Source organism: Mustelus asterias, chromosome 9, assembly GCF_964213995.1.
Source record: "Mustelus asterias chromosome 9, sMusAst1.hap1.1, whole genome shotgun sequence".
Taxonomy (NCBI): domain Eukaryota; kingdom Metazoa; phylum Chordata; class Chondrichthyes; order Carcharhiniformes; family Triakidae; genus Mustelus; species Mustelus asterias.
This window is the reverse complement of record NC_135809.1, coordinates 116,845,828-116,869,521: the sequence shown is the minus strand read 5'-3', so window position 1 is coordinate 116,869,521 and position 23,694 is coordinate 116,845,828. Positions and strand designations below refer to the sequence as shown.

The 23,694-nt window shown below is 47.3% G+C and overlaps 1 protein-coding gene across 1 annotated transcript in view; it reads left to right on the top strand.

Annotated features, from left to right (window-relative positions):
• LOC144499280 (doublecortin domain-containing protein 1-like) overlaps positions 1–23,694 on the top strand; it is a 420,979-nt gene that overhangs the window by 275,341 nt on the left and 121,944 nt on the right. Inside the window, exons 16-17 of the mRNA XM_078221394.1 lie at positions 15,357–15,480; positions 20,445–20,626. Of these exons, the coding sequence (XP_078077520.1) occupies positions 15,357–15,480; positions 20,445–20,626 (306 nt within the window). The remainder of the gene's footprint in view (positions 1–15,356; positions 15,481–20,444; positions 20,627–23,694) is intronic.

Below are 23,694 nucleotides of genomic sequence, written 5' to 3'. Positions count from 1 at the left end.
GCACCCGGAGGAAACCCACGCAGACACGAGGAGAATGTGCAAACTCCACACAGACAGTGACCCGTGCCGGGAATCGAACCCGGGACCCTGGAGCTGTGAAGCAGCAGTGCTAGCCACTGTGCTACCGTGCCGCCCATGATGTCACGCTGATGGGGCGGATCCCATGATGTCACGCTGATGGGGCGGATCCCATGATGTCACGCTGGTGGGGTGGATCCCATGATGCCATGCTGATGGGGCGGATCCCATGATGTCACGCTGATGGGGCGGATCCCATGATGTCACGCTGATGGGGCGGGCTCATCAGCCATTTAGGTTTTTAAAAATGGTGCTGCAATTTGAAGAAGAAAAATCAAAAAAGAAAGAGTCCACGGAATACCCCCCCACAGAACACCCACCCCTCCCCCCCATGGTGCTCCCTCTCCAACTACAGAATCCCACCCCCTCAGCCCCCACCATGGAACCCATGCAACTCACCCATGAAACCCCCCTCCCCCCTGGCACTGTCCCCCGGCAGAGCCAGGGGAATAACTCTCTCCCCTCTGGGGGTTGTACTCACTTGTGCGCCTCTGACAGGTTCTTTTCACCAGGTGCATGTGGGGGCGAAGCTGTCGTGATTCATATCGACATTCCCCCACACCAACGTGAACGCGCGTTCTAACGGGGGGGGGGGGGGGGGGGGGGGGACGATCAGGAGTAAAAGTGGATGTAACTGGTGATCCCAACTCCCGATACATCATGGTGGGGAGGGGGGGACAATCGAGGGGGGAAATCCCATTGGCCTTAAAGCCGATTCGGATTTCTCGCTCGATTTCCCCGCCCTTTCCACTGTTCCTGACCCCCCCCTCCCCCCCAACCCCCCCCTGACAATGAGGGCAGGAAATCCCCCTAATGTCTTTATTATAATAAAATGCCCCAATGTGCATCACAGGAGCATCGTAACATATTGACACTGAGCCACGTATTAGGGCAGAAGGCAAACAGTTGATTAATGAGTGTGGTTTTGACTCTTGCAGGAAGTAGCCTGGCCTCCTGAATATTTCCAGCGTGGTATTTTATTTCAGATTTCCCACGTTCACAGTATTTTGGTTTTGCGAAGACATGCTCCCTGACTGAGACAGGCAAGCTTTATTGGACTAGTTCATTCTTTCAGCACTAGAGTTTTGGAGGGGAGGAACAATCATTAACGCGTTCTTAAGGTCCTCGTCTTGCCACCCAGCAGTGGGCAGGGGGCTCACCTTGCAGGCTGCATGACAAGCTAACTCTGTGCCTCATCGAGGGACCCGGCATTGGGAAGGGTGTGCCCCCCCCCCCCCGAGAGCCACTGGGTGGGGCCCGGTGAGAGCCACTCTCCTGCCCTTTCTGCCGACCCCTTCCCCATGACCTCCCCACCCCGTCATCAGTGTCACACTCCTCCTCAATCAGAGGGTGGCACAATGGCACAGTGGTTAGCCCTGCTGCCCCACAGCTCCAGGGACCCGGGTTCTATTCCCGGCTCGGGTCACTGTCTGTGTGGAGTTTGAACATTCTCCCGTGTCTGCGTGGGTTTCCTCCGGGTGCTCCGGTTTCCTCCCACAGTCCAAAGATGTGCGGATTAGGTTGATTGGCCATGCTAAGTTGCCCCTCAGTGTCCCGGGATGTGTAAGTTGGAAGGATTAGCGGGGTAAGTATTTGGGGTGATGAGATAGGGCCTGGGTGGGATTGTTGTCGGTGCAGACTCAATGTGCCGAATGGCCTCCTTCTGCACCGTAGAGTTTCTATGATTTCTATGAGTCTTCAAATGGCTGTCTTACTAGCATCAGCCACTGCTTCCCCTGTGGCGCTACTGAGTACCAGGGACCTGCTGGCCCTCTGATCGACCAGCAGCTCCTGGCAGGTGACCCTTCCTTGATCCTGGTGATAACCCGTCACTAGTCTGTTAAGTGCCTGTGTGGGACGAGACTCCACAGGCCTTCTCAAAAGGAGGCAATGCAGGCATCTTATCGGCTTGCCAGCTGGCAGCAGAGACCCTGATGCCTCCACAAGATTCCACCCAGCATCTCAGGTCAATGACCTTGCGGTGAACCTTTGATGAAAGGTCATTGATCTGAAACATTAACTGCGTTTCTCTCTCTCTCCGCACGTGCTGCCTGACCTGTTGTGTAGTTCCAGCATTTTCTGTTCTTATACCATATCTTCACAGCCTTCTGTCCCAGTCTCTGTGGCGTAATTGGTTGGCTCGTTCCGCTGTCAACTGAAGAGTTGTTAGTTCCAGACCACCCAGAGACAGACCCTTCACTGTCTGGGATTGATTTAGCTCAGTAGGCTGGTTGGCTGGTTTGTGATGCAGAGTAATACCAACAGCACGGGTTCAATTCCTGTACCGGCTGAGGTTATTCATGAAGGCCCTGCCTTCTCAATCTTGCCCCTCGTCTGAGGTGCGGTGACCCTTAGGTTAAATCACCACCGGTCAGCTCTCCCCCTCAAAGGGGGAGAGAGAAGCCTGTGGTCATCTGGGACTTTTATCCCAGCCTCCATGAATTGCCAAGAGGTGGGAAAGTAAATTCTTGTCTCCCGTTTCACACAGCGAGGATGCACAATGGGAATTGTGGCATGTCCACACCCTCCCCTCCTTATTCCCATAATTTTCCAACCATTAGGGGCAGCTGGAAATAAGACATTTCTGGTACAGGTTGCCCATCTCCTCTCTCACGCAGCGCAGTTACACTCCAATGAAAAGAGACAGATAAAAGGGGCAATTTCTGAGTAAATTTTCAGCCCATATGGTTTCTGCCCCTCAATTTGGAATGGCGTTGAACCCTGTAGGACACGATCCCTCCCCTGCTCCTTGATTGAAGGGGGGCAGCACGGTGGCACAGTGGTCAGCACTGCTGCCTCACAGTGCCCAGAGACATGGGTTCGATTCCCGGCTTGGGTCACTGTCTGTGTGGAGTTTGCACATTCTCCCTGTGTCTGCGTGGGTTTCCTCCAGGTGCTCCGGTTTCCTCCCACAGTCCAAAGATGTGTGGGTTAGGTGGATTAGCCATGCTAAATTGCCCCTTAATATCAGGGGGACTAGCTAGGGTAAATGCATGGGGCTAGGGGGATAGGGCCTGGGTGGGATTGTGGTCAGTGCAGACTTGATGGGCCAAACGGCCTCTTACTGCACTGTATGATTCCATGATTCTATGAAGTTAGCAAAGCCTACCAAGAGAGAGTTCAAGTCATACCGGAGGTGAAATCTTTGAACTTTTGAAAGTCCTGAACGCAAAAGTAGAGAGACAGCTTGCTCTATTTCCAGGATGTTTTTATTTCTGAGTGTTTGACACTGGTGCACGTTTTTTCAGCTGATGTTGACAGCAAGGCCTAGAATGGTGAGCTTTCGAAGTTGTATCAAGGCATTTCAAATAATGGGCAAACTGTATGCTTGGATCCAAACCCTGCTCTTGGAATCAAAATCTGTTTGAAATCAATTGCCCACAGATGGCACAGGAGTTGAGGGCAGCATCGTGGTAGACTGTGTTTGCGATGGCTGTGTGCCCACCGCCTTCCACAGGGTCAGGTTTGGAACCGACTGGCAGCAGAGGAGGCCGGTCAGTGCCATAACAGAGGGGAGGTGGAAGCATGCGACAAACCACCTGAGGCAGTGACCATGCCGTCCCTCACATCTCGCTGCGCGGCAGCAGTGACTAAGGCCCGGGGAGCAGGTTGCCCATCTCCTCTCTCACGCAGCGCAGTTACACTCCAGTGAAAAGAGACAGATAAAAGGGGCAAGGAGGTATACGTTTTCTGCAAGGTATTATTTCTCACTTGAAGGAGCTTTCAGTCTGAAGGCCTGAAACTGTTTCCACTTTGCTCATTAATGAAACATTGGAGCATTTGCTCAGCCGTTCATTTCAATGCCTCAATTCAGTGAGAGCGTCCTAATCAGGTCAGATCCCACACTTTTGCAACAGGGATAGTAAATTAAAGCAGCAAGCAGCAGAGGTCCTCCCTCAAGCACCAAGGGACAGCGACAGAACGGAAAAAGTCTTTTACAGATGCACCATAGAAAGCATTCTTTCTGGTCGTATCACAGCTTGGTATGGGCTCCTGCTCTGCCCAAGACCGCAAGAAACTACAAAGGGTTGTGAATGTAGACCAATCCATCACGCAAACCAGCCTCCCATCCATTGACTCTGTCTACACTTCCCGCTGCCTCGGCAAAGCAGCCAACATAATTAAGGATCCCACGCATCCCGGACATTCTCTCTTCCACCTTCTTCCGTCGAGAAAAAGATACAAAGTCTGAGGTCACGTACCAACCGACGCAAGAACAGCTTCTTTCCTGCTGCTGTCAGACTTTTGAATGGACCTAGCTCACATTAAGTTGATCTTTCTCTACGCCCTAGCTTTGACTGTAACACTACATTCTGCACTCTCTTGTTTCCTTCTCCATGAACGATATGCTTTGTCTGTACAGCGCGCAAGAAACAATACTTTTTACTGTATGTTAATACATGGAAAGGTCCGTTGACCTTGGGTGGGATTTTCCGGTTTCAGAGTGAGCGCGGCTGGAAAATCCCACCCACATTATGAGCAATATAAACATTAATAGTTGCAGGTGCTAGGTCCCTTGGAGCAGCACTGAAACCATAGAATCCCTACAGTGCAAAAGGAGGCCATTCGGCCCATCGAGTCTGCACCGACCACAATCCCACCCAGGCCCTATCCCCGTAACCGCGAATAATTACCCTGCTAATCCCTCTAACCTACGCATCCTTTGTTCAGGTAGCCAACCATTTAGGAATAGCCTGGGGCCTTCAGGAATTGACGATTCGGCCCCTGGACACTGCTACGGGCAAGTACCCAGGGAGAAAACTCTCTGGGCCGCTAAAAATAATGGTGTTTTCTTTTTGAATTTTCTTTGAACATTTCTCAGTGAAACACAGCTAATGTTCTGGGGACCCGGGTTTGAATCCCGCCACAGCAGATGGTGGAATTTGAATTCAATTAAAAAAATTTGGAGTTAGGAATCTGCTGATGACCATGAAACCTTTGCTGATTGTCGGAAAAACCCATCTGGTTCACTAATGTCCTTCAGAAAAAGAAACCTGCCATCCTTACCTGGTCTGGCCTACAGACCAGGCAGCACGGTGGCACAGTGGTTAGCACTGCTGCCTCACAGTGCCGGGGACCCGGTTCAATTCCTGGCTTGGGTCACTGTCTGTGTGGGGTTTGCGCATTCTCCCTGTGTCTGCGTGGGTTTCCTCCAGGTGCTCCGGTTTCCTCCCACAGTCCAAAGATGTGTAGGTTAGGTGGATTGGCCATGCTAAATTGCTCCTTAGTGTCAGGGGGACTAGCTAGGGTAAATGCATGGGGTTATGGGGATAGGGCCTGGGTGGGATTTTGGTCGGTGCAGACTCGATGGGCTGAATGGCCTCCTTCTGCACTGTAGGATTCTATGATTCTACATGTGACTCCAGAGCCACAGCAGTGTGGTTGACTCCCAACTGCCCCCTGAAATGGCCCAAGAAGCCACTCAGTTTCAAGGACAACTGGGGATGGGCAATAAATGCTGGCCAGCCAGCGATACCCATGTCCCATGAATGAATTTAAAAAATCTGTTTATTAGTTACAAAAGCATTAGAAATGGGAAAGGTGTTTGACTGACATCAAGAATCATCCAGTCGGGTAGTGGAGAGTCTTTTGAGCAACCAATCTCTAACCAATTAGAGTTGGTAGGTTATGCCTAGCGACACATTTGACCAGAGTTGCCAATCCTGTCCATGGAATGTATAAAGCAGCGGGTTTTAGACATTTTCAAGTACCGGGTTCATTGAGACAGTGGGCCGGATTTTCCAGCCACACTCACCCCGAAATTGAAAAATCCTGCCCGAGGTCAACAGACCTTTCCAGGGTCCGCCCCCCCCCCCCCCCCCCCACCCCCCGCCCCGGCCGCTACGATTCCTGTGGTGGGTGCATCGGGAAAATTCGCGGAGGGCCTTCACGACACACGACAACGCAGAGTCGCTGAGCAGAGACTGATAGCCAAGTTCCACACACATGAGGACGGCCTCAACTGGGATCTTGGGTTCATGTCACACTATCGGTAACCCCCATGACTTGCCTGGGCTTGAAAAATCTCACTAACTGTCCTGGCTGGAGATAATACACATCTCTTTAACCTGTGCTTAACCCTCTCTCCACTCACATTGTCTGTACCTTTGAGACTTGATTACCTGTAAAGACTCGCATTCCAACCATTATTTTGTAAATTTAGTCTGTGTCTTTATATGCCCTGTTTGTGAACAGAACTCCCACTTAACTGACGAAGGAGCAGCAAGTGCTCTGAAAGCTAGTGGCTTTTGCTACCAAATAAACCTGTTGGACTTTAACCTGGTGTTGTGAGACTTCTTACTGTGTTCACCCCAGTCCAACGCCGGCATCTCCACATCATAACCATAAGTTTAACCAGGGCTTCCCCTGAACTTGTAAATAGGACAAAAAGTGGTCCTGGAGGCCTGCTTTGTGCTCCAAACAAAACTCCCACGTAGCGTTTTCAAAGAGAACCATTTCGGACACAACATGTGCAGACATTTAAAACTGTAACACTGATTTAAAATTTGACTCGAGCTTCAAAGTCTGCTGTTTTATTGTAAGCGAGTGTGTTTTTCACAGGTCTCTTTTCCCCTCGCAATTAAGATTGAGTTTGATTTGACCAGTTAAATGCCAGCAGTCGATCAAATCCATTAAAAAGCAGCACATTAACTTTCATATTAATGTGGCTTGTACGGTGTGCATGACTGAACTGTTGCATCGTGCAAGATCCTTCTACTCTTACTGGCTCCTTTTTGGTCAGTCGGTGGTTTCAGAATGAAGAAGAATATTTTTAATTCAATCGAGTAGGGGAGAACCTGGTCTTCAGCCAAAGCCCGATCTAGTCTAGCCTGATCTCTGAGCCATCAGTTCAATGGCAACCCCATTTACACTAATTTATGAATGCTGCTGATTCATAGAATCCCTACAGTGCAGAATGAGGCCATTCAGCCCATCGAGTCTGCACTGACTTTCCAACAGGGCATCCCACTCAGGCACTATCTGGGTAGCCCCACCTATTTCATAGATTCCCTACAGTGCAGAAGGAGGCCATTCGGCCCATTGAGTCTGCACCAACTCTTGGAGAGAGCATCTTAGCCAGGCCCTATCCCTGTATCCCATGTACTTACCCCGCTAATCCTCCAAACCTACTCATCTCTGGACTCCAAGGGGCAATTTAACATGGCCAATCCACCTAACCTGCACATCTTTGGATGGAAACCGGAGAACCCAGAGGAAACCCAGGCAGACATGGGGAGAATGTGCAGACTCCGCACAGACAGTGGAATTGAAACCAGGTCCCTGGCGCTGCGAGGCAGCAGTGCTAACCGCTGTGCCACCGTGCCCCGTCACTTTTGGGTGTTTTGAGCTTGGCCAAACACATAATGCGCCCCTAGAAATTGCCATTATAGGGAACGTTGTATAAACATTTAGCACCCTTCCCGCAAAAAGAACATGGGGACATGACGCTATGCAACCCCTCGAGCCAGTTCTACCATTCGGTTCGAATATGGCCAACCGGTGTCTTAACTCTATCTACTTGCCTTAGGTTCCCTAACCATGAATACCCTCCCTAACAAAAAAATCAACCTTAATTCTGAAATTCCCAAATAACTCCCAGCCTTAACACTTTTTTGGCAGGCGAGTGTTTGTGAATTCCAGTACGACCATAAGATATAGGAGCAGAATTAGGCCATTCAGCCCATCGAATCTGCTCTGCCATTCAATCATGGCTGATATGATTCTCATCCCTGTTTTCCTGCCTTCTCCCCGTAACCCTTGATCTCCTTATTGATCAAGAACCTATCTATCTCTGTCTTAAAGACACTCAATGACCTGGCCTCCACAGTCCTCTGCGGCAATGAATTCCACAGATTCACCACTCTCTGGCTGAAGAAATTCCTCCTCATCTCAGTTTTAAGGGAGCGTCCCTTCATTCTGAGGTTGTGCCCTCGAATTCTAGTCTCTCTAGTGGAAACATCCCCTCCACTCTATCTAGGCCTCTCAGTTTTCTGTAAGTGCCTTATAATTACCCGATTTTATTACTAACTTGCTCACATAACGTGAAAAAAAATATTGCCCAAGTTCAGCATTGATATTCTACAGGATATTCTAACCTGGTATTTCTGCACCACCCTTAGCTAAAAGAAACTAGCTTTGAATTCGGGAAGCACATTCGGCAACTGGCCATTTTGGTGCTGTATTTATAACACCTGATAAATGATAGCAATGATAATATTCTAGACTTGAAGAATTCTGGCTTGAAACATTTGATATGTACTCGTCAAATAAAGAACAAGCAACAGAAAGAGTTTTTGTAAGTGTGGGAGAGGGACTAAGTCATGGAGATGTTTCAAATAGTGCAACACTGCCATCATGTGGTGAACCTTGCCCACTCCATCCACCTTGATGAAGAATCTCAGAAAATCTCTGATTCGTTTGTAACCAGGTTTCACTCTGGATTTAATGACCATGATTTAATGAAATCTCAAGCTGCCTGTGCTGCAGAATTTGTTTTCCCAAAGGTGGATAACACTTCTCAGTATCGATAGCAAACCGAGCATTATTCGTGCTCATTGTAATGCTTTACCTCCATTTCCATCAGTGCATCCCTTTTTCAAGTTATTACTCACAGAATCTGAGAATGTGAATGTTTTAAGGTGTTGGGGGTAGTTTGGTCGGTCTTGTAAAGGTATTCATACTCTTAGGTAGTTGAACAATAATTATTTATTAACTACCAGAAACTATATATTATATATATAGGGCGGCACGGTGGCACAGTGGTTAGCACTGCTGCCTGACAGCGCTAGGGACCCGGGTCCAATTCCCAGTTTGGGTCACTGTCTGTGTGGCTTTCCTCGAGTGCTCCGGTTTCCTCCCACAGTCCGAAAGATGTGCTAGTTAGATACATTGGCCATGCTAAATTCTCCCTCAGTGTACCCGAACAGGTGCCAGAGTGCTACATGTATTGGTGTACTGTGAAAAGTATCATTTCTTGTGCACTATACTGACATAACATACTGTTCATAGAGAAGGGAATGAGAAAGTGCAGAATGTCTTAGCTAGGGTGTAGAAAAAGATTAACTTAATGCAAGGTAGGTCCATTCAAAAGTCTGATGGCAGCAGGGAAGAAGCTGTTCTTGAGTCAGTTGGTACATGTCCTCAGACTTTTGTATCTTTTTCTCGACAGAAGAAGGTGGAAGAGAGTATGTTTGGGGTGTGTGGGGCCCTTGATTATTCTGGCTGCTTTTCCGAGGCAGCGGGAAGTGTCGACAGAGTCAATGGATGGGGAGGCTGGTTTGAATGATGGATTGGGCTTTATTCATGACCCTTTGTAGTTTCTTGCGGTCTTGGGCAGAGCAGCCAGTGTTTTATAAAAGTTCACCAGAACTTCCTTGCTTCTACACTCTAAAGTTCAGACTCCCAAATGCCTGAATTGCTTTCTGTACCTGCCCTGCTACCTTCAAGTATCCATGCACGTGAACACCCAGCTCCTTCTGTTCCTGAACATACTTTAGAATTGCATAATTTCTCTTTTTCCATTCTTTCTTGGGATGCGAGTGTTACTGGCCAAGTCAGCATTTAATGCCCACCACTATTCACCCTCCAGGAGATGGTGGTGAACTGCCTTCTTAACCACTGCACCATCTGCTGTAGCAGCAGTGCTGTTAAGAAGAGAGTTCCAGGATTTTGAACCAAAGACGGTGAAGGAACAGCGATATATTTCCAAGCCAACATGGTGTGTGGCTTGGAGGGGAAAGTGCTGGTGGTGGTGGTCCCATGTGGCCGCTGCCCTTGTCCGTCCAGGTGGTTGAGGTTGTGGGTTTGGAAAATGCTGTTGAAGGAACCTTGATGAGTTGCTCCAGTGCATCTTGTAGATGGTACACGGCTGCCACTGTGCATCTGTGGTAGAGGGAGTGAATGTTTAAGGTGGTGGATGGGGTGTCAATAAAGCAGGTTGCTTTGTCTTGGATTGTGTTGACCTTTGTGAGTGTTGTTGGAGCTGCACTAATCCAGGCAAGTGGAGATTATTCCTTCACATTCTTGACTTGTGCCTTGTGAATGGCTCTGGGGAGTCAGGAGGTGAGTTACTCACCTGAGCAGCCCAAGCTTCAGACCTTCTCTCGTAGCCACAATGTGTATGTGGCTGCTCCAGCTCAGTTTCTAGTTGATGCTGGTTTTGGACTGGACAGTTGAACATTTGTCCTCCAGATACAAAAAGGCCGATAGTTTTAATTCAATTTCTCCCCCACTTAATTTTATGGAGCAAATTCGCCAATCCCACAGGAAGCCATCCTTGAAAGTGAGCGGATTAGAGACAGTGCTAACAGCACCCACTTTGTAATCCCCATTCCCCTTTCCGTGTGGCTTCCTGCTGGACTTCTGCTCATTTCTCAGGATACATTCTGGTCATCAGTGTGTTGCTTGGCTCAGTCGATAGCGCTCACATCTCTGAGTCAGAAGCTCATCCATTCAATCCCTGCTATAGGCTGACACTGTGCTGCGGTATTGAGGGAGTGCTGCATTGTCAGCTGAAAGGTTAAATTGAGTCTCCGTCTGGGAGTTCAGGTGGATGTTAAAGATCCCATGAGACTAGTCATAGAATCATAGAATCCCTGCAGTGCAGAGGAGGCCATTCAACCCATTGGGCGGGATTTTACAGCCTCGCTTGGGCGAGACTGGGAATTCCCGCCCGAGGTCAACGGAGATGTCTGTCGTCGGACCCTTGCCTGCTCCGATTCTGTGGCGAGCGAGGTTCTAGAGTTCCGGCCATCGAATCTGTACCGACTCTCTGACAGATTGCCTTACCCAGGCTCTCTAACCAACCCTATCCCTGTAACCCCATACATTTAACATGGTTAATCCATCTAACCTACACATCTTTGGACACCAAGGGGCAATTTAGCATGGCCAATCCACCTAACCTGCACATCTTTGGAGCTTGGGAGGAAACCGGAGCACCCGGAGGAAACCCACGCAGACACGGGGAGAATGTGAAAACTCCACACAGACAGTGACCCAAGATCAGAATCGAACCCGGGTCCCTGGCGCTGTGAGGTAGCAATGCTAACTGCGGTGCCATTGTGCTGCCCACACTGGAGAGCAGGGAATGCACCTTGTGTCACATAACCAATACCTACCATGCAGATTATTTCATCATTTGTTTGTTTGTGGGAGCTTGCTGTGTGTGAATTGGCTGCTATGTTTCATACACAACAATAACTTGGATTTATATAACACCTTTAACATAACGAAATGCCTAAAGCGCTTCACAAGAGCATGAGAAAATAACATCTGGCATTGATGTTAGGGCAAATGAATAAAAGCTTGGTAAAAGAGTCGGGCTTTAAGGCATCTCTTAATGAAAGAAAGTGAGATGGAAAGACAGAGAGTTTTAGGAAGGGATTTGCAGAGCTTAGAGCCAATTGGTTTGTATTGGCTGATACAAGGCGAATATCAGATTGTTCAGCCCATACTCAGCAAGCCAAAATGAGAGAAGCACAGATATCTTGGGGAAGGGGGTAGGGTCCTTAGAGGAATTACAAGGTGGCACAGTGGTTAGCACTGCTGCCTCACAGCGCCAGGGACCCGGGTTCAAGTCGCAGCTGGGGTCACTGTCTGTGTGGAGTTTGCACGTTTTCCTCTGGGTGCTCTGGTTTCCTCCCACAATCCGAAAAGATGTGCTGGTTAGGTGCATTGGCCATGCCAAATTCTCCCTCAGTGTACCCAAACAGGCACTGGAGTGTGACAACTAGGGGATTTTCACAGTAACTTCATTGCAGTGTGAATGTCTACTAATAGATAAACTTAACTCTGTTTACCTGCCTTGGCTCGGCAATCCCTTAACGAACAAAAATCTATCAATCCCAGGTTTAAAACAATGAGCTAGTATTTACTGTGTTCTGCGGGAGAGTTCTACACTTTGCATGAGGCCATTTTCTTAACTTTCCTCTTCAGTGGCCTGGTTCTGGTTCTAAACTTATGTCCAATCATCTAATGACCCATTCAAAATCCTGAAAACCTCACCCAAATCACACCTCCACTTTCTAATTTCCAGGGACACAAACACTTGGAGACCCAGAGTAACATTCTGGTGAATGTGCCCTGCACTTTTTCTGAGGCTAATATATCCTTTCTCAGGTGTGATGTCTCGGAGTCTAGACAGTATTCCATGTGTGGTTTCATCAAGGTTTTGTAGGGCTGTTACAAAACTTCCCCCTTTTATATTCAGGCCCTCCAGTTATAGGTTTGTTGATTTTTTTTCTAAACTAATTAACATTTTTGTGACATTTGCATGGAACCATAAATCTCTTGGGATCTCCACAGTTCCTAGATTTTTACCATTTAAAAGATATTTGATTTTATTTTTGCTCCAAAAATGGATGACCACACACTTACCTGTATTGAAATCCATCTGGCACATTTAATCATTAATATCATAGAATCCCTACAGTGCAGAAGGAGGCCATTCGGCCCATTGAGTCTGCACTGAACCTCCTCCAACAGAGCATCTTACCCAGGACCACACTCCACCCTATCCAAGCAACCCCACGCATTTACCCCATTAATCCCCTAACCGACATCTTTGGACACTAAGGGGTAATTTTATCATGGTCAATCCAACTAACCAGCACACTTTGGAGTGTGGGAGGAAACTGGAGCACCCGGAGGAAACCCACGCAGACACGTGGAGAACGTGCAAACTCCACACAGACAGTGACCCAAGGCCGGAATCGAACCCGGGTCCCTGGCGCTGTGAGGCAGCAGTGCTAACCACTGTGCCACCCACTTGTCTGTTTGTAATTTGTGCTCTAGGCTACACCACTTACTATGCCACTAATCATTGGCTGGGATTTAATGTGTGATCGTGCTCTGGCCCACTAGGTGGAGAACTGGTGGGAGCCCCGCATGCCTTTTCTTCATGAGGTCTGACATTCTCAGGAAATCAGGCACTTACCTGGGCAGCCGCTGGAGTGGAAATCCCCCTCTCCTGAGGACCTATGGCCAATCAGAGGCGAGCAGGTCTCCATAGCTAACGCCACCACCCGGACTGGTGGCCAATGTTGGTGCTACAATAGCGCCCGGCTTTAGGATTGCTGATAGAGGGGAGTGTGGGTTGGATGGGGATCTTGTGGAAAGTTTCACCGGCAAGGAGGAGATGTTGAAAATAAGGGTGAGGGGATGGCTTTCTGCTGGAAAACCCCTCTTTCCCATTGTTGGGTCCCTCAATGATGCACAGAGCAGCCATAGGGACACCTCCCTGCTCCTCTCATAGACCACTAGCAAACCCAAAAGAGTTTACTAGGCAGCCTCCCCGGATGACATTCTCCGCTTTCTTGCTGCTACTTGAATGCCAGTATTTTTGTGCTGGTACCTCCATTATGACCCAACCTTTTTATTTATTCATTCATGCGACATGGGCATCACTGGCTGGCCACCATTTATTGTCCATCCCTAGTTGCCCGAGGGCAGTTGAGAGTCAACCGCATTGCTGTGGATCTGGAGTCACATGTAGGCCAGACCAGGTAAGGACGGCAGATTTCCTTCCCTAAAGGACATCCAGATGGGTTTTTCTGACAATCGACAATGGTTTCATGGGCATCAGTAGATTCTTAATTCCGGATATTTTTATTGAACTCAAATTCCACCAGCAGCGGGAATCGAACCCGGGTCCCCAGAACATTAGCTGAGTTTCTGGATTAATAGTCTGGTGATAATACCACGAGGCCATCGCCTTCCCCATAAATGTGAATATACCAATCAGGCAGGGTGGGGATGATCACCAAACCTGGTCCATGAACAAGGAACGCACATTTTTAAGACTAACATAAAATTATCTAAATCTCCCAGAAGAATTGTGGCAGGAAAATAACCGTAGTGGGACTAGGTCCTGGAACGTGTGTGCAATGTATCCCAGGAGGTGATAAGTGTGGAATAAACAGCAAGACTCATTCGCAAACCTCTCCTATTTCAGTGAGAAGAGGAAACAGATATCCATTCAAAAGCAGGTTGCTAGTTAAAGGAAATTTAGCTGCAGGTCCATGAACCGATGGGGGAGCGAGTGCCATGCAGTCTCCACCCATCGGTAGTTAGTGGTGAGTGGACTAACCAGCAGTCTCCAAAAGAACCACTGCACAGTGCTCAAAAACAGGAAGGTGAAGTTCGCTTCACAGTTTTTTGGTGGAGCCATGAGGAGGAAACCTACTAAACATCTGCTGTTCGTACCCTCAGCCCCGGAGCTGTAGCATCTCTCTCGCTCGCTCCACACCAAACCCCAACCCCAGCCCCACAACCTTAACAGAACATCGAAACAAGGGGATGTAACCAAATTTTCCCATCTGATTACCACTGTGAGTGTTAAGTCCACGCTTGCAACTCACCACTATTCTGTAAATGAGATCCTGTTAAATTAATATACAGTGCTCCCCCGCCCCCCCAACTCCCCCAACCCCACAAAGCTGTTGCTGAAACCTGAAGCTGGTTTCTTTTTAAAGTTTAATTATTATTGTCACAAGTAAGCTTACATTAACAGTGCAATGAAGTTACTGTGAAAATCCCACCTAGTCGCCACACTCCAGTGCCTGTTCGGGTACACTGAGGGAGAATTTAGCATGGCCAATGCACCTTACCAGCATGTCTTTCGGACTGTGGGAGGAAACCGGAACATCCGGAGGAAACCCATGCAGACACAGGGAGAACGTGCAAACTCCACACAGACAGTGACCCGAGCCGGGAATCGAACCTGGGTTCCAGGCGCTGTGAAGCAGCAGTGCTAACCACTGTGCCACCGTGCCGCATCCTGGGTCTGTAATTTAAAATTGCAGTCGCCCTAATTGGGGGCGAGAAAGAATGGGCAAATATCTTCCAACCCCCTCCCCTACCGTTGCTCCATTTTAACCCCATCACCCCACCCCCCCATTTCTGCTAACGGGAGGAGTTAAAATCCCTCTCCCTGTGTGTGAAATAAATAGTGTTCAATTCTTCAGCAATCAGCATTCCTCTCATTTACAAAAAGCCTGACTCAAAAAATTAAAACCAGATGAAATAATTTTGTAAACAGTCGAGCCATTTACAGCAACAATCCGTCCGTTTCCAACTCCCTCACAGGTTCCTGATGGCAAAATGAGCCCCTTTTCCCCATTTCAGGTCCCGAGCTGGGCTTAAGTGGTCGGGAGAGAGTTGCAAGTTGCTGCGTTGAAATATTTATGCTGATTGATATTAATGTTTCCACGTTTGGGGAAATGAGAAATATTCTGGCCTGATTTTGCTTTCAACAAACAACATGATTGTTTCATTAGGTGGGCCATCAAGCATGAAGGAACTGTGAAGCCCGGTCAGTGGAAGCATTCGAAGTTGGAGAACCCACTGTGGAACAAGTTAACCTACATGTGGCCTGTGCTGCCAGATGGTGATCTGAATGAGGTAATAGCACTTCACTGATGAGTAGACAATGTACAACATTTTCCGATAAAATTATTCACATTACTGAGGAATCCAGCAGTTGAAGTTGTCCAGGGACATAATGCATTAGTTCAGAACTCTCGGAGCCGTAGGATAGCTGGAAGGCTTCAATCATAAGAGTCCCTACAGTACAGAAGAAGGCCATTCAGCCCATCGAATCTCTACCGAACACAATCCCACCCAGGCCCTATTTCCGTAACCCTCATTTACCCTTCTAGTCACCCGACACTAGGGTCAATTTAGCACGACCAATCAACCTAACCCGCACATCTTGTGGATGTGGAGGCTTTGGAGAGAGAGCACAGAAAAGGTTTACCAGGATGTTGCCAGCTATGGAGGGTATTAGCTGTGAGGAGAGATTGAATAAACTGGGATTGTTCTCCCTGGAAAAACGGAGGCTGAGGGATGACCTGATAGGAGTATGTAAAATTATGAGGGGCATTGATAAGGTGAGCAGTTGGAAGCTTTTTCCCAGGGCAGAAATGACAATTTTAGGGGGGCACAAGTTCAAGGTAAGGGGGCAAAGGTTCAGTGGAGATGTGCGGGGGAGGTTTTTTACACAGAAGGTGGTGGAGGCCTGGAATGCACTGCCAAGTGAGATGGTTGAAGCAGATACGTTAGCGACATTTAAGATTTATCTGGATAGACACAGGAAGAAGTCTCACAACACCAGGTTAAAGTCCAACAGGTTTGTTTGGTATCACAAGCTTTCAGAGTGTCGCTCCTTCTTCAGGTGAGTGATCATTGGTGCTGTGAGACTTCTTACTGTGCCCACCTTAGCCCAATGCCAGCATCACCACATCTTATCTGGATAGACACATGAACAAACGGGGAATAGAGGGATACAGGCAGTTGACCTAGATAAGACAATGTGATCGGCGCAGGCTTGGAAGGCCGAAGGGCCTGTTCCTGTGCTGTACTGTTCTTTGTTCTTTGGATTGTGGGAGGAAACCGGAGCACCTGGAGGAAACCCACATAGATATGGGGAGAAAGTGCAAACTCCACGCAGATAGTGACCCAAGGCTGGAATTGAACCTGAGTCCCTGGCGCTGTGAAGCAGCAGTGCTCACCACTCGAATATTAAATGCTGTAAATGTTTCATGGAGGTATAGTTACAAACAAACATAAATGATAAAACAAGAGGTAAAAGACTAAAGTTTTATCACGTTGCTCTGAAACATACAAAAGCCCTTCAGGTACAGGGTTTTGTGACAGCCCATTTTGAATGCAGCAAGATCCCAGTAACAGTGAAGGAACAAAGAACAAAGAGCAAAGTACAGCACAGGAACAGGCCCTTCAGCCCTCCAAGCCCGTGCTGATCATGATGCCCTAACTAAACTAAAAAAAAACCTTCTGCCCTTACTCGGACCATACCCCTCTATTCCCTCCCTATTCATGTACCCACCAGATGCCTCTTCAATGTTGTTAATGTGCCTGCTTCCACCACCTCCTCTGGCAGCGCGTTTCAGGCACCCACCACTCTCTGCATGAAAAACTTACCCCTCACATCTCCCTTAAACTTTCCCCCTCTCACCTTGAAGCAATGCCCCCTTGTAATTGACACTCCCACCCTGGGAAAAACCCTCTGACTATCCACCCTGCCTATGCTTCTCATAATTTTGTAGACCTCTATCAGGTTTCCCCTCAGCCTCCACCTTTTCAGTGAAAATAATCCTAGTTTATTCAATCTCTCCACACAGCCAACACCCTCGGGACCAAGCAACATCCTAGTGAACCTTCTTTGCATTCTCTCCAAATGAAGAGGAGTGATGAATGAAGAGTTAATCTGCTTTTGATCATGGTTGTTGACATAAGTATAGTGGCATGTGATCTTTAAAACAATTAGGCAGACAGGGTTTTTGTTTAATGTCTTATCAGGAAATTGTAATAAATTACAGTTAAGTTATAAATTTAATGCTATACTTAAATCTCCCCGGTAATTCTAACTTAGATACCAGTTTAGAAAAACAAAGAAACTCTAAAACCCACCAAACAATCACGTTCCTGCCTAATTAATACCTTTAGACTTCAGTTCTCAAGTCTTGCTGTGTCCCAGTCCCTCCCTTAGGCTATTCCTTGCTCTGTAAAACGCCATAACTGCATCGCTTCTCTCATTGTGCCCAACTTCCTCTTTCACCTGATACGTTGTACTCCATCGAGCTGCCCATGTATTACTCATTTAATTCCCCTCATGGGTTTACAAGGAGCTCTAATCATCTGGATTTATCTGTTTAGACACATTTCTCACAATGAAGTGGGGTGGTGGGGGAGGGGAGCGGTAACTGAGAGGTGTCGTAAAGGGACAGGACAGAATGTCAGTTCAACACCACAACCATGACGCAGAGCATAAAGCTGTAAGCAACGCTGATGAAGATTTGGGGTGGGATTTCCCGGCCGTGCTCGCCCCAAGGCCGGAAAATCCCGCCGAGTTCAATGGCCCTTTGCATGTTCCGTGTCTCGCCCGCCACGATTCCCATGATTTTGATTTGATTTGATTTGATTTATCATTGTCACATGTATTGGCGTACAGTGAAAAGTATTGTTTCTTGCTCGCTGTACAGACAAAGCATACCGTTCATAGAGAAGGAAACGAGAGAGTGCAGAATGTAGTGTTACAGTCATAGCTAGGGTGGAGAGAAACATCAACTTAATGCAGGGTAGGTCCATTCAAAAGTCAGACGGCAGCAGGGAAGAAGCTGGTGATGGGCAGGACGGGGAAATTCCACCCTTGCTTGTGCTTTCGAAAAGCATGTTGCAGATTTGTAGCCAAATTAGCATTAGCCAGATTTTGCAATTGGAATAATTGCTTGTGTGTCAGGGCTTGCCATTATTCTTTGAAACTGACAATAACTTTCAACATCTGCACAATTAAAGGTAGAAATTGCTGTTCCTGATTCTTTACTCATCTCCAGCGTGTGCTGTTTAAATCCTCACAGGTTAAATTTTTATAAAATCACTTAAATTTCCACTGTTATGGAGGACTACACAGTAAAGTAAAAAAAATGCAAAGATGTTGCATTATGTTTAAAATAGGTACACCTTTTTTAATAAAAATCACAATTATTGCTGAACAACCTCTCTGGCCCTGAAAAATGAATGTCATAGAATCCCTACAGTGCAGAAGGAGGCCATTGAGTCTGCACCGACCACAATCCCGTGTAGGCCCCATTTCCATAACCCCACACATTTACCCTGCTAATCCCCCTGACACTCGGGTCAATTTAGCATGGCCAATCCACCTAACCCACACATCTTTGGACTGTGGGAGGAAACCGGAGCACCCGAAGGAAACTTATGCCATCACGGGGAGAATGTGCAAACTCCGCACAGACAGTGACCCGAGGCTGGAATTGAACCTGGGTCCCTGACGCTGTGAGGCAGCAGTGCTAGCCACTCTGCCACCATGCTGCCGAATGTCACACTATTCCATGATGATAAAGTTCCATTAGTGTTTAAAATAATGAAAAGAACATTCTTAAAGTTTACGATATTTCAGCTTCTATCTTAATCCCATGTCTATGACCAATCTTTATTTCGTTCTCTGTAAAATAATCAGCGTTTTCACTTTTTTCATTTGCTGTCTGTGAGAATCCTGCGATGTGATTGGCTGATTAGCTTGCTTGATGGCATCACTGTGGCTGTATTCTGGAAATCCTTTGTAGATGGTGCCAGGGTTAAATTAGCTTTGGGAAAGGACAAAACCAAGATTATTCAAGATGGCATCGGAGTGTGGCAACTTCTTGCGAGCTGTCCCCAGCATATCCTCTAATTCCATCTTTTACTCTCGTTCTATGCTTTTCACTATATTCTGCACCCTCTCCTTTCCTTCTCCCCTATGTGTACTCTATGAACGGTATGCTTTGTCTGTATAGCGCACAAGAAACAATACTTTTTGCTGTATTCCAATACATGTGACAATAATAAATCAAATCAAATCAAAAAACCAATATGAAATAGATTGTAAGATCATTGTAGACGGTTTTCGCTGAGGTCTGTGGCAAACGTTGCCACTCTCGACAATACTTACGACAGGCTGGCTCTGCATCATGATTGTGATGTTGAGGTGATACTTTGTCCTGCCCCTTTATGACACCTCTCGGAGACCACTCCCCTTCCCCATCGTTCCTCCCCCATTGTGAGAAATTCCCCCTGCACTTTGCCCCCCCACACTTTTCCCTGCCCTACACTTTGCCCTGCCCTGCACAAGGCGCACCAAATCTCTCCTAAGCCCCACCCTCATGGCTCCCTAAGCTGTTCCCCCCCATCTAATTCCCCAGTCCATCTAACCCTACTCTGCCCACCATTTCCTTCACTTCCCCCTCTCCCTCTGAGTGCACCCCCCTGAATTCCTCCAAGTTCATGCACCATAGAAAGCATTCTTTCTGGTTGTATCACAGCTTGGTATGGCTCCTGCTCTGCCCAAGACCGCAAGGAACTACAAAAGGTCATGAATGCAGCCCAATCCATCACGCAAACCAGCCTCCCATCCATTGACTCTGTCTACACTTCCCGCTGCCTCGAGAAAAGCAGCCAGCATAATTAAGGACCCCACGCACCTCAGACATTCTCTCTTCCACCTTCTTCTGTCAGGAAAAAAATACAGAAGTCTAAGGTCACGTACCAACCAACTCAAGAACAGCTGCTGCTGTCAGACTTTTGAATGGACTTACCTTGCATTATGTTGATCTTTCTCTACATCCTAGCTATGACTGCAACACTACCTTCTGCACTGTCTTGTTTCCTTCTCTATGAACGGTATGCTTTGTCTGTGTTGTGTACAAGAAACAATACTTTTCACTGTATGTTAATACATGTGACAATAATAAATCAAATCAAATTTGTCTAAACAGATAAATTGGATATTGATGAATGCAAAATTCTGTGTTAAAAATAATCGATCTTCTTTTGTAACCTGTTAAAACTAGGAATACGATTGGCCAATTGAAGGGTCCCTTCTGCCCAACGCTCCACCTCTGCTGAAGCCGACTCAGAAAAGTCATGTCGGCTACACACCTGTAAGGATCAAAGTTCTGAAGAACGGGGAGAGAGACAAATCCAGGATATTAACAGTCACAGGACCAGATATCGCCAACATGCTCAAGAAAACGTAAGACCACAAAATACCCTTTCTCACTTCAGTCATAGCTGTGAACATTGTGAAGGCAATTCCTATTGAGAGAGCTCAGCAGAAGCGATGTGCATGTTAAATTTCTGCTGAAGATTTCACCTTTCCACATGAAATAGGCGATCCCCATTCTTAGTAACACCAGGTCTGCTGCACTGCAAGAACAAAGACCACACACACTGGAAATGTAATTATTAGCATGTTTTGAAAATGGATTAAAATTATTTGAAATGGACCAAAAAGAGCTTCAGGATTCCTTAAAGGGTTAGAAACAAGGGTTACATGTTTATCTCTCCTCTGTGGTACGTCGCATGGATCATTTTGCGTGAACCAAGGTATTTAATTTGTCAGCGACCAATCTCTGTTAATTATTCATAGAATCATACAATTCCTACAGTGCAGGAGGAGGCCATTTGGCCCATCAAGCTTGCCCAACATCAATCCCACCCGAGCCTTATTCCCATACCCCCTTGTATTTACCTTGCTAATCTCACTGACACTAAGGGGCAATTTATCATGGCCAATCAACCCAACCTGCACATTTTTGGCGTGTGGGCGGGAACCGGAGCACACAGAGGAAACCCATGCAGATAGCATATAAACTCCACACAGACAGTGACCTGAGGCTGGAATTGAACCCGGGTCCCTGGCGCTGTGATGCAGCAGTGCTAACTACTGTGCCGCCGTGCCACCCTCAAAGTTTAGGATTTCTTTAACACTTCACTGCTCTTGAACCTATCATCATTCCAGACTGCGAGAAGAGGTAATTGATTGGTCGGTGCTCTGTTCTATTTACAAAGCCAAGGAAGTTTTGTCCATGATGCAGCAAGTGCCTAGGAAACTTGTAGGAACCCCTTACCCAGGTTTTAAACCAACCTGCAATTTATTTATCCATATTGGCAACGGATCTACGCAGTCTAGGCATGTGAAATCCAACTGATGGAAGAAATATTCCACCAGCACACGTAGCTACAGACAAAGCCAAGTTCTCCCCTGGTCTGATACCCCTAGCTGCTGTGTAAATATAGCATAACAGTTGGAATTCCTCCTAGACTGTCCTACCTCAGATCTGAAAAAGGAAACACTGCAGCATTTTCAGACTTGTCTCATTTAAGTCAATTAGTGTGTTCATGTCTAATTGTGTGTTGTTTCTGATTATTTTTTTAGCGGCACACTTGCTGATTGTCAGTTTCCTGCGTAGACGTCTTATGTTCTGTGTTGTCTCGCAGGGAATAAGGAAATGGTGAGGCGGCCCTTGTAATTTGCAGTTGGTACAGTGAACACATTCATTGCAGACACTGCACGCAATTCTGGCCAACGTTACAGAACACTCTCCCACTGTGATGACTGACACAAGAAAGGTTCACAGTTCCATTTTAGCAAGCTGGCTCTCCAGTGCTGGTCTTCTTTCCTGATTACACGCCTCCCTTACCCAGGATGTTTCCCTGCCTCTGAATAGGGTCTAGATCAATCCACCCCCTGGTTCACCTTCCCTTCCTCGGATGGCTGTCTCTCAGTTTAATTGGTGGATATTTCAAGCTAACAAATCAGAAGCCTGAGGGCAAAATATTGTGGATGCTGGAATCTGAAACAAAAACAGAAAATGTTGGAAAACCTCAGCAGGTCTGACAGCGTCTGTGGAGAGAGAATAGAGGCAACGTTTCGAGTCAGGGTGACCCTTCGTCAGAAGCCTCCTTTTTCTAATATCCAGCAGTCACAATTTTCACAACGTTCCCTTGCGCTCAGTGCCGCTCCTGTAAAAAAGCAGATTGACATTGTGGTCATCTGACATCTTGGTGACTCTCCGATTACCTAAGCGGCCGTTCTTTACTTGCCGCTCGAGTGGTTAATGGTGGTGACTAATGCCTAAGAGAAGCATTGGAACCAATGCCAAGCCTGCCTGCATTGGCACCAATACATGTGCCTTTCCAATGCGAGGCTCTGAATTGCAATCAGGAACAGGAATTCTGATCGCCTTTGCCCTTCTCTCATCCAGGAAATATTGGATTATAGGAGGCCAGCCAAGCCCCTCAAGCATTTCCCGCTGCTATTTGATTAAATTATGCCTGGTCTGCATTTTCACTCCATCTACACACCCTGGATCACTAACCCTTTAATATTCCTGCCTTACAAAGAATTATCAATCTCCATTTTTACATTTTCAATTTACTCCTATCCCGAACTGCATTTTGGGGAAATAGTTCCCGATTTCCACTCTCCCGTGTGTGAAGAAGTGCTTCCTGACATCACCCTGAATGGTTTACCTCCAGTTTTAGGGTTATGCCTTCTTTTCATGGACTCCCTTTTCTACAGAAAGGGTTTTTCTCTATCTGCCCTATCAACTTTAATCATCTGAAGTACCTAGGTTTGGTCATCTCTACTCAAGATCTTCTTCTCTACTCAAGGAAATACAATCATAGAATACCTACAGTGCAGAAGGAGGCCATTCGGGTCTGTATTGAATTTCTCTGACAGAGAATCTTCCACAGGCACTTTCCCCACCCTATCCCCGTAACCCCACACATTTAACATGGCTAATCCATCTAACCTGCACAGTTTGGGACTGTGGGAGGAAATCAGAGCACCCGGAGGAAACCCACGCAGACATGGGGAGAACGTGCAAACCCCACACAGGCAGTCACCCAAGACTGAATTGAACCTGGGGCCCTGGAGCTGTGAGGCACTGTGCTGCCGTGCCACCCACAATCCTAGTATTTTCAACCTGCCCTCCTAATTTAACTCTTCTAGTTCCAATATCATAGAATCATAGAATCCTATAGTACAGAAGGAGGTCATTCGGCCCATCGAGTCTGCACCGACCACAATCCCACCCAGGCCCTATCCTCACAATCCCATGCATTTACCCTAACTAGTCCCCATGACACTAAGGAGCAATTTAGCATGACCAACCCATCTAACCTGCACATCTTTGGACTGTGGGAGGAAACCGGAGCACCCGGAAGAAACCCACACAGACACGGGGAGAACGTGCAAACTCCACACAGAAAATGACCCAAGCTGGGAATCGAAGCCGGGTCCCTGGCGCTATG